This window comes from Heterocephalus glaber, unplaced genomic scaffold (assembly GCF_053883595.1).
Source record: "Heterocephalus glaber isolate CG9 unplaced genomic scaffold, H.glaber_assembly_v1.0 deba00000937, whole genome shotgun sequence".
NCBI lineage: Eukaryota > Metazoa > Chordata > Mammalia > Rodentia > Bathyergidae > Heterocephalus > Heterocephalus glaber.
In genome coordinates this window covers 6,110,838-6,124,293 of record NW_028258173.1, presented here as the reverse complement: position 1 = coordinate 6,124,293, position 13,456 = coordinate 6,110,838, and the positions used below count along the sequence as shown (strand labels likewise).

General features: G+C 43.2%; 1 protein-coding gene across 7 annotated transcripts in view; it reads left to right on the top strand.

Annotated features, from left to right (window-relative positions):
- The first annotated feature begins 3,148 nt into the window (after nt 1–3,148).
- Unk (unk zinc finger) overlaps nt 3,149–13,456 on the top strand; it is a 38,117-nt gene continuing 27,809 nt past the window's right edge. For 2 of the 7 annotated variants that reach the window (XM_021241041.2, XM_004860710.3), the window contains exon 1: nt 3,150–3,329. In XM_021241041.2, the coding sequence (XP_021096700.1) occupies nt 3,226–3,329 (104 nt within the window). In that variant the 5' untranslated portion in view covers nt 3,150–3,225. The other 5 variants (XM_004860709.3, XM_004860712.3, XM_087208457.1 and 2 more) reach the window with 3 other exon arrangements.

Here is a 13,456-nt window from a genome sequence, read left to right as displayed (position 1 = left end):
TATCAAGAGTGCAGAAAAAAATATATAATTTGAAAAAGTAGGTATGGCAGAAGCATCTTTGGCCCCACTTTTGTTACTGAAATCCCTTTCATTATTTTTATGATGTGTGTGTCTGGGGGTAACCAGGGATTAAACCCAATGCTTCTCACATGCTAAGCAAGCGCTCTACCACTGAGCTACACCCCCAGCCCCCCATATACTAGTTTAACAAACTTTAATTTCTGCCTTCTGCTCAGAGATTGGGATAGACAAACAGTTATTTCATTCATGTCCCACTGAGAGAGTAAGACACAGGCTCTTGCTCTGTCCTCAGAATGTGAAAAGTAAAGAGATAGGATACTATTCAGACCCACATAGCTATCAAATACTCTAGGATGCAACCAGAAAAAAATACTTGGTTGTCCTTCCCTACCCCAACCCCATTATTGGGAATCACTTGGATGCTCTACTATTGAGATATATAGATCTCCTGAACTGCCCAAACTTTGAACTTTCAATCCTCCTGCCTCTGCCTCCCAACTAGAGGGAATTACAGGCCAAGTTTCTACCACCTTGCCCAGCCTAGTCTTTTTGTGATAATTCAAATGGCCTGAGGGAGGAATGGGCTCCTGAATTGACCTCAGGCATGCTCTCACTCATTCTGTGTTCCACAGATTTTCTAGGAAATTCAGAGCTCTCACTTTTTTGTCTCCAAGGGGGAAGGACAAGGCGCCGCCCCCCCGCCCCGCTGCACAGTTTTGCTAGTTACTAAAGAGAAACTAAAACCTGAACTCTTTCATTTAAGGGTGATTAGTGGAAATGGTTTGACAATCTTACCTGAGAGTCATACAAGCTTTTCTTTTTTCTAAATTGGCATAGAAAAGGAAAAGCAATGCAAGAAGTGGAAAAGAACTGAAAGTGTCTACATAGTACAATAAGACCCCAGCAAATAGGGCTGGGCCCATGACTGTGGTGGAAGGCTTGCCTAGACAGTCAAGGAGAGGACTTGGGTTCAGTCTTCAGCATTGCAAACATAAACAAAAACAAACAAATGAACAAACAAAAACAGCAAATGTGATGCAGCATGTAGGTTACCATTCCTGTTCTGTCACCGACTTTTTGAGTAACTTTCTGAAAGTTACTTAACTTCTCTGGGTTTCAGTTTCCTCTTTTGTAAATTAAGCAGTTTGGATGATATAATCTCCTAATTCTACCAATACACCTTTATTCTAAAGCTCATATTATACATCTATTATTGAAATCTAGTGCTGTGAACTGTAGTTCTGACGTGACACCACTCAGGTGTTTCAGGGATAACATAAAAACCAACTATTTGGATTGAATCATGGATTTAAAGGAATACACTCTGAATTTTGTCCTTTGAGATTTTCATCTTCAAAGGGCCCTAGGAGATAAAGGATGGATTTCACCTGCCTAGGAAATACCAGTTTCTTGGGGCCGGGGATTTAGCTCAGTGGTTTCTTCGCCTGCTACGCAAGCGCAAGGACCAGAGTTCGATCCCCGGTACCAAAAAAAAAAAAAAGGAATAGAGAGGAGATACCAGTTTCTCAACTTTGTAAGCTGACAATTCACCTTCTTGTGTGAGGTTAGTCCGAACTAAAGAAGTGTTACTCTTAAACACTAACAATTTTCCATCTGCCCCACCTTCCTTCATTCCTAAGGTTATTCAGAATGTTCTTTTTTAATGAGACATTCATTAGCTAACATAATCTTATTTAATAAAATGCCAATCAGTCTTTAAAACAATGGATTTGAAATCGATTCAATATGTAAAACAGTTAATCAACAAATGTTATTTATTATGAACATTTTAAAGCACCTGTACCCTAGGCTTGGTGGCACATGCCTATAATCACACCACTGGAGAGGCTGAAGCAGGTGGACCACTGAGTTTCAGACCAGCTTGGGCTACAAAATGAATTTAAGGCCAGCTTCAACTACAAGGCTAGGCTGGACTGTATAGCAAGACCTTGCTCACCCCCCATAAAACAAAACAAAACAACACAACACATGTGCACAAGAACAAAAGAAAAAACCCCAAATGCCTACGTCCAGGCAACTGGCATATTTTGGGGGGAGGGGTGTTTGAGATAGGGTTTCAAAATGTAGTCTGGGCTAGTTTTGAACTCACTATACGGCCCAGGCTGGCCTCAAACTCGCAGCGATCCTCCAGCCTAAACCTCCCAAGTGCTGGGATTACAGGCGTGCACCACCACACCTAGCCTGCAACTCGTTTATTTTTCAAAAAAAACAACTGTGCCTAACGGGGCGAGAGTAGGAACTGAAAAATATTTTTCCAAATAAAGAGGCCGGGTCCAGATAAAGAAACTAGAGTGGATTCTAATGGACATCCCCTACTCAAACCCAGGCCCCTTCTCTGACTCTTGTGATGCTTCTCAACATCCCTCCAACTTGCCAGTGGACCTCTAAGACCATTCTAGACAGATTACATTCGTTGTTGGCCCTTAATGTGTTGGAAACAACTTAGTCCGGCCAAGTGTCAAGGTGAGAAGGGACCCAAGCCGTCCAATTCCAGGTTTCAGGGTGGGTAAATGTTAATGAAGCACCTAACAAAGACGCCGGGGGGCTGTTGATAGCAAAGCTTTCTCAAACTGACTTCAGCATCAGGCTTCACTTCACGCTTGTCGGGTTAGTCGCACTGCAGAGATGGGGAAGATGTCGGCCAACTCCAGGTGTCTGAAGTACAACTAAGTACAGCTAGGAACCGCAATAAGTCTTAAACCCTGCCTGGTGCACCGTGCCAAAGCTGTACTAGGTATGGAGGCAAGGTATTTATCGCACTGTTGTCAGTGAAATTATATTTGCAACTGTTTCGCAGAAGTCCTCGCTAGGGCCTTCCTAGTTCTGGGACCCTTCCACTTCAGCGGCTCCAGTGTCTAGAAAAGGTTCCCCTAGGAAACTGAAAACTCGAAGGGATAAGGAAGCAGGACCGGACTGCAATTCCCAGAAGCCATCGTGGGGCCTCAGAATCCGGGACATCGTCCGCAGGGACCCCTGGGTATTGTGGTCCCATACTTTGGCAGCAACCCTCTGCCGAGGGTAAAATTTAAGCCCCGCGGAGGACCACAACTCCCAGCAACCCTTGCCCCCATGCGGGGGGTCTTCACGTTTTCGTGGCGCGGCGCACGCGCACTGAGTCCTAGCCGCGGACCGCGCAGACTGAATAATAAAAGGGGAGCGGCGAAGAGGCAGGAAGACAGGACCATGTCGAAGGGCCCCGGGCCCGGCGGCTCCGCAGCTTCCTCGGCGCCCCCGGCCGCTACCGCTCAGGTGCTGCAGGCACAGCCCGAGAAACCGCAGCACTACACGTACGTAGAGCCCCCCCCCGCCGCGCGCGCACGCCTGACGTCAGCGGCCAGCGTGAGTCACGCGCGCAGGGAGAGCGCGAGGCGGCCTCTCCCTCCCCCCCTTTCTCCTCCGGTCCGGCCCAGACCGGTTCCAACCTGCTGGGACCGGCCCCAGCGGCCGCCAACTGCCACCGACCTCTGGTTGGGCCTTTGGGCGGGAAACTTGGTCCCAGCCTCAGAGTAGGGAAGGCGGGGGATCGGGATGCGGAGTGTACACTTCCCGGGCCAGGCCTTCGAGGCCTCACGGTTCCTGACTCTAAAATCACAGTACCAGGCGCCCTGGGTGCGCTAAGTCCACGATACAACCAAGACGAGTTCTTTTGGGGCCAGCCCCAGAACTCCCTATGAATAACGATTTGTGTGAAGTCCTGTTTGGAGACTCCACGCAGCGTGTACAGGGGGCCTTTGTGTGCCAAAGGCCCATAGGTGCCCACGAGGACCACCCTGGCTCAAATTCACTCAAGCAGTCGTAGATGAACACGCAGAGACGAAACCGCCCCTTGCAGGCTGCACTAATTCAGCCTGAGCCAGGGACCCTGAGGGTGACGGCCCGAGAGCCTGACAGCGCCCTGGCAAAAGTGGGCGATGGGCCAGCGAGGTGGGAGCCTGGAGCTCTGCATTCGTCTGTGTGGATCCCTTCAATTCTCTCAAGGTGCATTAAACACTGCCCCATCCTAGGTGCTGAGAGAGAGAGAGAGAGAAATCAGAGGCCGAGCCTCCTGTTGAGCCACAAACGTTTCTTTCTGTTTTCCCTGATGCTCTGGAAGAGCCTGACACTTAGATGGGCGCCTGAATGCTGAGGGTTTGGACAGCTAGAGTTCAGCGAACCAAGAGCAGGAAGCATCTGTTGGGAAGAGGAGACTGGGGGCCTCTTGCTTTTCACTCAGAGAAATAGGGTCCTTTAGGAACCTGTTCAATGACTGGGGAACCTAGGTTATGGGAAGTGTACAGGTTTGTGGGATTCGTTGGTGTTGGTTGAAATCATCTAAGCTTGTTGACTCCGGTGTAACTCCCAAAATGGGCATTGTTTTGCTACTTGTTTAATTTATTTAGGGATTTTGTTTGTTTGTTTGTTTTAAGACAGGGTCTCACTATAGTTCAGGCTGGCCTTGAACTCCCAGCGGTTCCTCCAGCCTCAGCCTCCACAGTGCTGGGATTACAGGTGTGATCATCACGCCCTGCTTATTTTTATTTTTAACTTTTTGCTGTGCTGGGCATCGAACCCAGGGCTTTAAGCATGATAGGCTAGTGCTCTACCAATGAGCTATATCCTAGTTATTATTTTTCTTTTTTAGGGGGCGTAGTTCTTTCTGCAGGGCTTCCTTTGCATTTGGTGAGATAGTCTTACCTCAGACAACACCCATCATTTGAATTACATGGCCAGGCAGCAGTGTGGTCTTAATTTGCAAATCTGGAAACTTTCCTGTATTCAGAACTTTTTCAGATCATGTGTTTGAGTAAAGTAAACACATCTTGAGTGGTATTGCGCCTTGGTTTCAGCAACCTGTGTTTCTATGCTGTTACTGAGTATACTATGGAATCTATATTAGAATGGCTTTCTGGGGTAAAACCCACTTTCCGGTCCCCCTTCTGTCTCTCTTAGAAGCTATCTTTCTCTCTAATAAATTTTCTTTACTCTTGGGGCTGGGGATTTAGCTCAGTGGTGCCACACCTGCCTGGCAAGCACAAGGCCCTGAGTTCGATTCCTAGTACAAAAAAAAACACCCTAATTAATTTAAAAATAAAAATTTTCCTTCTCTTAAAAAAGAATGGCTTTCTTATCATTTTGGAATTGGCAGAAGTAAATGAACAGGTGTGTAAATGTCCATATCTTTTGGTTTTCATTTGTTTGAAATCTGTCATCTCATTCATTGTGGGTTAGGCACAGAGCAATGGGACTTTGCTCTTCAGGGATCATAGGAAATCAATAGGAGACAAATCATTTGTTTTCCCTGTTCGATTTGTGGACCTTCGGAAGCTGTGATGATTTCAAAAACTTCAACCTCTTATCATCTGGGTCTCACTACAGGGAGCTCAAGGGCACAGATGATGGCACTAGTATACTTGGTAACTCTTTTCTCTCTTGTGGTGCTATAGATTGAACCCAGGACCTTTGTTACATCCCCAGCCCATTTTATTTATTTATTTCTTTGTTTGTTTGTTTTTTGAGACAGGATCTCACTTTGTAGTTTAGGCTGGCCCTGAAGTCACAGTGTAACCCAGGCTATCCTCCTGCCTCTGCCTCCCGAGTGCTGGGATTATAGCCATATGCCACCACGCCTGGCTTTTTTTTTTTCTTTATATTTATTTATTTAGATTTTTTGAGTCAGGGTCTTGGTATGTAGTTCAGGGTGGCCTTTAACTCATTATGTAACCCAGGCTGGCCTGAACTCCTGGTAATCCTCCTGCCTCCATCTCTCAAGTGCTGGGATTACAGGTGTGTGCCACCACACCCACCTCTTTTGGTTTTTTCAATTGAATTTAGTTGTTACTTTTAAGGGCTAGGGCATAGAAAAATTTCAATACTGTATTTGCTATAAACTCTGCTATGTAGTTCAGGCAGGCCCTGAACTTACTATATAGCTCAGGCTGACCTCAAACTCATGGTGATCCTCCTGTCTCTGCCTCCTGAGTGTTGGGATTATAGGCATGTTCCACCAGGCCCGGGCTTGCCTTGCATTTTTTCTATTCTCCCTTGTAAGTGAATTTCCAGAATTTGCTTTATCTGAATATGGGATTATATATTGAATTGATCCCATTTTTATTGCTTCAGGATTGAATCCAGAGAACACTTGACTACACCTAGCCCTTGTTTTCTAAATTTTGTTTTGAGACACAGTCTCACTAGATTCCCCAGGTGGCCCTCATACTGTACTTGACAATCCTTCTGCCTCAGACTCCTGAATAGCTGGGAGTACAGGTCTGTGCCACCATGCTTGGCAATGTCTTGCCTTTTAAAAGTTTCTTGTGCATTAATTTTTTTAAAATTGGGCCAAGGATTGAACCCTGGGCCTTGCACATACTAGGCAAGTACTCCACTTCTGATCTACATCCTAGATCCTAATTTGTTGTATACCTGATTTGTTTTGTTTTGTTGGTACTGGAGATCGAACTCCCTTTTGAGGCACTCACAACCTTGCGCTCAGTGGTAGCACCACTGAGCTAAATCCCTGGCCCTTTTTTAATATATATACCTGATATTTGAAATTATGCATACTGTAAATATATCTTTATAATTTATATAAATTATGCACACTATAGTTTTTGTAGTAATCCAAAAAAACTTCCACTAAAATATGAGTCTTATTCATCATAATGGCAATCTTGTTTTTTATTTTTTGGGGATAGGAATCTTGCTGTGTAATTCAGGCTGGCCTCAAACTCAGTGATCCTCCTGCCTCAGCCTCTTGAGTCCTGGGATTACAGGTGTGTGCCACCATGCCCAGCCATAACCCTCATGTTAAAGAAAAATGAAATTCTGGTTTAGTGAGGGTTTCTTGGGAGTCTTTGACAACTGCGTGATTTCTTGTAGAAAATAGAGGGTAAATACATACTTTATAAGCATGTCTAGGCATTATTTTAATTTTGAACTGATTTCCAGGGCATCACTAAGTAAAGATCCTGGAGAAGTATTTTCATAGATTACTGTTTTGAGGTAATTTTATTGGTCTGTACACTAGACAAATGTCATGAGCTTCACTTCACTGCATCTCATTGTGTTTTGGAAAATCCAGGAAATGAACACGTATTTACATCGTTATTGAAAATTGCAATAAAATTGTAAATACCTTACTAGAATACAACTTGCACAACAGAAGTCACTGGAAGTGTTACTTAGCAATCTCAGAGAGAATGAGTTAAATTACCAAGAAATCTTTCTGGATTTTACTTGTTTACCAAATAGAACTAATCTCTTAGAGGACTGAAGTTAGGGCCTTAGCTGGGTGTGGTGGCGGCACATACCTGTAATCCCAGCATTCAAGAGGCTGAAGCAGGAGGATCTCAGTGAGTTTGAGGCTGGCCTGGGTTATATAGTCATTTCAAGGCCAGCCTGAACAATATAGCAAGACCCTGTCTCAAAAGAAAAAAAAAAATTAAGGCCCTTCTGTAGCCCTAGGTCAAGCTCACAAAATCCATATTAATGTTAAATCCCCATGTTGAGCTGGGTGTGGTGGTGCTCACCTGTAATCCCAGCACCCATCCTGAGGCAGGAGTATGGCCTCAAGTTTGAGGCCAGCCTGAGCTCTACATAGTGAGTTCAAGGCCAGCCTGAACTACAGAGCGAGACCCTGTCTGAAAAAACAAAACAAAACAAAAATGCCTATGTGGAGAGTAGACTTTTAAGCTTAACACTTAGTTGATATTTTCTATAATCTAAATTAATGATTAAAATTAAGATTTGCTTAATGGTTTAAGTTTTTTTGTTTTAATCCAGCTATGTTAGATTCTAAAGAAGGCTTCCCCATAACCCATATGCATCTGCTTTGCCTTGTGGTTTCTATCATCCTACAAAGACTCTGACTTATTGGTGAGGGCAGCTGGACAACTCTGAGAGCAACTTAGAGCACTCCGTCTTGGGCACACTATAAAGGAGCTCCCTGGAAATAGCACCCCAACCAGATAAGTGCACAAAAGCAAGATAACTTCATGGACCTACTGCTTCCCGCTTCCAACACACTGATGCTTGAAGGTGAGGTCTCCTGTCTGTGTGTCTTAGAAATCAGAAATCATGAGCACACTTTGACCCTGTAGCAAGCAGCCTGAGCAGTACACATCTGTAGGCTTTCCTGCTTTACCTAATGTTACCGTTCTCACTAAGAGAGATCCACATCAGAAAAGTTGATGAAAATAAGATGCATTTAAGGCTACTACATCACTGTGAATAGTGCTTGGGTTTAACGATCATTTTCCCAAACTGGGTAATGTTTGCTTAATGATTAAGTTTCTTTTGTTGTTGTTTTGTTTTGAATCCAGTTGGTACCTACTATAGGAGGTTTTTCCTCCATCTGTTTGCATCTTTAATATTTTGAAATTGTAGCTGTGGACAATTATGGCTAATCTTGGTAGACTGTCTTCTCTTTTAACATTTTGGATAAATTTCAGGCAAACTAATGTGTTATGTGATGATGGATATTGAATGTAAGTTTTTCTGCTGTTTTTTTGGTTTGTTTTTTGGTTTTTTGGTTTTTGTTTTTTTTTTGGTACCGAGGATCAAACTCAGGACCTTGCGTTAGCAAGGCAGGCAGTGGAACCACTGAGCTAAATCCCCGGCCCTTTTCTGCTGTTCTTAGCTAATGTGTAAAATTTATATTTGTGTAATTGCTAAAAATACCAAGAATTTGGGATTAGTATCCTTCTGGACAGTGTAGCATTCTTGTTTTCTAATCATGTAGATACTGTATAGGTTCGACCTGGCCAGTCATCTTAAAATACCTGCTTGGGCAATAGAGGCATCTGTGTAGAAAGTTTGGATAATAGGTGTGGAATTTATTTGAGGGGTTAGAAATGTTGTGGAGGGCTGGGGATTTAGCTCAGTGGCACTGTGCCAGCCTTGCAAGCGCAAGCTCCTGAGTTCGATCTCTGCTACCCCCCAAAAAACCAAAAAAAGAAATGAGGAATTGGATAGTGTTGATGGTAATACATTGCAAAAATACTGAAAACCTCCAAAATGTACACTTTGAAGCACTATTTAGGTTGTATGAATTATATCTCAACTTTTTTAAAAATTAAAAAGAATTGTGCATCTGAGTCCCTACTACCGTAGAGACCTTCAAATATATTGTCTTATTGCTGCCAGGGTCAGCTTAGTCATTCTGTGTGGGAAAGCCTGTGGTTTGTACAAAGCTCCTTGAGGCTCTCTTCCCAGCCTGCCTAGTGTTGTGTCCCTGTGTATTCATTCTAGGTGAATGCACTCTTATAAGTCTGTGGTGAAGCTTTTAGGATAAGAGCATATACTTACAGCAAGTTTGAGACTGAATTGTGGTAGTTGGATTTTGAATTGTCTCTAAATTGACAGCTATTACAAGGAACAAGCAGATTTTTCTCAATGCCTTTATAGGGCAAATTGGATTTATGGTGGTACCTCTGTTCACGGATGCTTTTGTTTGCAAACAGTTTGATTTGCAAACAGAAATGTTTCTCAAAATTTTGTTTTTGGTTGTGAACTCTACATCAGGTGACAAACACAACTGCAGCCATCTTTTTTTGCAGGAACAGGTAAGTAGCTATTTTCCCCAGACTCGTGGAATGAATTAAATTTGTGAACTGAGGTACCACTGTATTTTGTAGGATGGGTGGGGCAGTAGAGGAGAAGGTTGCTGTCCTGCTAAAATGTAATAAACCTGTTTCAGCTACTAAATGATTTAACCTCAAATGGACATTTCTTAAGGACAGGCCACGTGCTTTAGGCATTTAAAATGATGATACCTGGGCATGGTAGTGTATCCCTGTAATCCCAGGACTTGGGAAGCTGAGGCAGAAGAACTGCCAAGTTTGAGCCCAGCCTGGGCTACAGAGTGAGTTCAAGGCCAGCCTAAACTACGTGGTGAGACCCTGTCTCAAAAACAACAAAAGATGATCTTAATTAGCTGTATTCTAATAATCACAAGATTGTCGATAAAATCCCTCAACTTTCATCCCTATTTTCTTTGCCAGAGTATAGAATTTGACAGTAATTTCAAGAGCTGAGGAGGAAGTGAAGATGGAAAGGAGTCTCTAGCAACTTAATCTCATAGCATTCTCTGTGAGGTGACCTTTTGCCTTTTGGTGGCTCAGTTCATTTAGGTGATAAGATGCTAAGGCCTGTGACAGTATCATCAGACCATATTTGAGCTTACTGAAATTTTTCCTCTCTTTCCTTACTTATATCACAGTTTGATGTTCTTTGGTTTCGGGAGGGGGGGTTGGTGGTTGGTTTTGGGTTTTTGGGGGGTTTTTTGGTACCAGGGATCAAACTTGGGTCCTTGTGCTTGCAGGGCAGGCGGTGGAACCACTGAGCTAAATCCCCAGCCCCCCCTTTGGTTTTTTTGTTTTGTTTTCTGTTTTTTTGAGACAGAGTCTTGCTAAGTAGTTCTTCTGCCTCAGCCTCCCGAGGGCTGGGATTACGGACATGTGCCACCATGCTGGGCCAGTTTGATTTTCATATTCAGAAATTGACTCATTTGTTTATGTTAGTATTTGAAATATATGGCCACCATCAATCCCTGACAAAATGACTCCTACTGAGGGGAAGGAGTGGCCAGGACCTATCTTCCTATGAACTTTTGGCTTATTTACAAAACTACCCCCACTGAAGAGAATTATGTTATGGAAAGAAGTTGATAAAATCCTTCAGCATAGTGGGTTTTGTTTTGGGGGAGTGGTTGGCATTGGTTTTTTGTTGTTTTGTTGTTATTCTTAATTAAAAATTGTAACTAGTAGTTTTTGTGTGTAAGTTTTTATTCATTTTGGTAATAATGCTACTATTTTTTTTGGTTTTTGTTTTGGTACCCGGGATCAAACTCCGGTCCTTGCACTTGGGAAGCCGGCAGTGAAACCACTGAGCTAAATCCCCGGCCCTTGTTGTCATTTTTACTGAAGAGGTGTCAGGCACTTGATGGCCTGACACTTTAGGTTTTCTTTTTCTTTTATTTTCGTACTGCGGACCGAACTTGGTTGTGCTTGCGAGGCAGGCGGCAGAACCACTGAGCTAAATCCCTGGCCCATGACACTTTAGGTTTTATGTGAATCAGACCTCTCTAAGCTAGGCATGGTGATGCACACCTGTACTCCCAGCCCTCAGGAGGCTGAGGCAGGAGGATCACTGTGAGTTTGAGGTCAGCCTGGGCTACACATTGAGTTCAAGGGCAGCCCAAACTACATACCCCTGTCTCACAAAAAAAACCTCTAAACATAATATAAATTAGAGACTAGTATTTTTATTTCCTACTAAAAACAAACGAACTTACATTTTCTACTCAAGTAAAAGTACTTTAAAATGAATATATAATGTATATATTAAATACTCAGCATATTAAAAGTTAACATTTTTGTTTTTATTTTAGTAACTTGTTTTATGATATTGTAATTGTGGCCCACTAGAAACTCCCTGGCAGAGCTGGGATGACTGGTGCTTATTTGGCACTACTCTTTTTCCTTGAGCTCAATTAGGAAAAGCTCAGTTATCAGCATGGTGGTTGAGAGGACTGGCTCCAGTATCATGCTGCTTGGGTGTGAGGCCCAGTGCTGCTGCTTACTAGCTGTGGGACCTTGGACAAATAACTTTCCTGTTTGTATTTCAATTTCTTGAGAATAGTAACAGTATTCTGCTTTATATGGTTGTTAGGAGAATTTGGTGAGTTAATACATGTAAAATAGTGCCTGGTACTTAGCATAATGCAAGTGCTATTTCTACCAATTTTTGAACCAGGCCCAAGTAACTGTTTTCAGTTGCATTGCTCCCTCTTTCAGTAGCCTTAATTAAATGCCTTCTTTAGCTGGATCTACATCAAAATAATCTTCATTTCACAGAGTCTGTGTAGGGCAGCATTGTCTGTAGACTGTCGCCTTCTCTTTCACCTGTTTCTGCAGAGTCTCTGTGAGACTGCCCGAGTCTCACATGGTGGGCATATATCCTATACCCACTTTCTTCTTTTTGTAAATTATTTTTTGTTGCTGAGGATTGAACCTAGGACCTTCACACTAAGCTACATCTCCTGTCCTCTTTTACTTTTGAGACAGGGACTCACTAAGTTGCTAAATTGCTCAGGAAAGGCTTGAACTTTGTGATTCTCCTTGCTCAGCCTCCCATAGTGCTTGGACTACAGGTGCCACCGTGCCCAGCTGCTGACCCACTCTTGTAAGGCCAAACACTTTGTTGCACAGAACAGTGTACAAAGTAATGTGAATTTAAATGTGTGTACGAAAATGTTGATAAAATTAGAGATTTTTTTCAGGGTAACTATGTGCAGAAAAACTTGTAGTAAAGTCACAGGATTGTCTTTTTTTGCGGGGGGAGGTACCAGGGATCGAACTCGGGACCTTGCGGTTGCAAGGCAGGCAGCAGAACCACTGAGCTAAATCCCTAGCCCATATTGTCTAATTTTGAAATAATGACTAGGGTTTTTAGGGTTCCTGACAGTCTTTCCATCAGTGATGTGAATGATCCTTACATGAACTTCGTCTCCCGTTTCACCAGCTCCAGGCTGGTTAGGGCAAGGAGACAATTATAGAAAGAAGGAACCAGGGACATGAGGATGAGCTGCATATCAGCGCTGTTGCAGTTGTTAGTTCTTAGGGCCAGGACAGCACACAAATATTAGATCTTTCCACTGAACACCATTGAAAAGTGGGCTGAAATAATTAGCCACTGAGTACCCCCCTTACCTTAAAACTCTGACTTCCTTAAGTGTTTGTAGCACTGTTTGTTTGTAGCACCGATTTTATGGGTTCCTGGTTGTGTCTCTGTGCAGTAGGATAGTTATATCTAGGAGGTTCCTACTGGCCCTAAGATTTTACTATATTTACTCTTTGGCTGAGGGCCAGTTATGGAATCAAAAGCTGCCTTAAAGTTCACACACACTCAAATTCACTAGACATTTACTTTATTTGCGTGAATGCTCTAAACAGCTTACTCTTTCTACCATAGAATGTTCTACATCTGGTCACTTCAGAAGATTGGAAAGGCAGAGTTCTAGCAAGGTGTGGTGGATCATGAGTTCAAAGCCAGCTTGGAATAAATAGCCAAGAATCTGTAGCTTTGGCAGCTATATAACACTGTGTCACAGTGGCCTAAGTATTTACCTGCCACCAATTTTAGGTTTATTGGTATTTTGTTTTGTTTTTTGAATTTTTTTTTTTTTTTTTTGAGGCAGGACCTCACTATGTAGTTCAGGATGGCCTTGAACTCACAGCAGTCCTCCCTCTTCAGCCTCCTGAGTACAGGGATTACAGGTGTACACCACCATACCTGGCTTACTTTTTTTAAATTTTAAAATTTATTTAGCAGTGGCCAGGCATGGTGGCGCACACCTGTAATCCCAGCACATCAGATGCTAAGGTAGGAGGATTGCCCTGAGTCTGAGGCCACCCTGGGCTATATAATGAGTTTA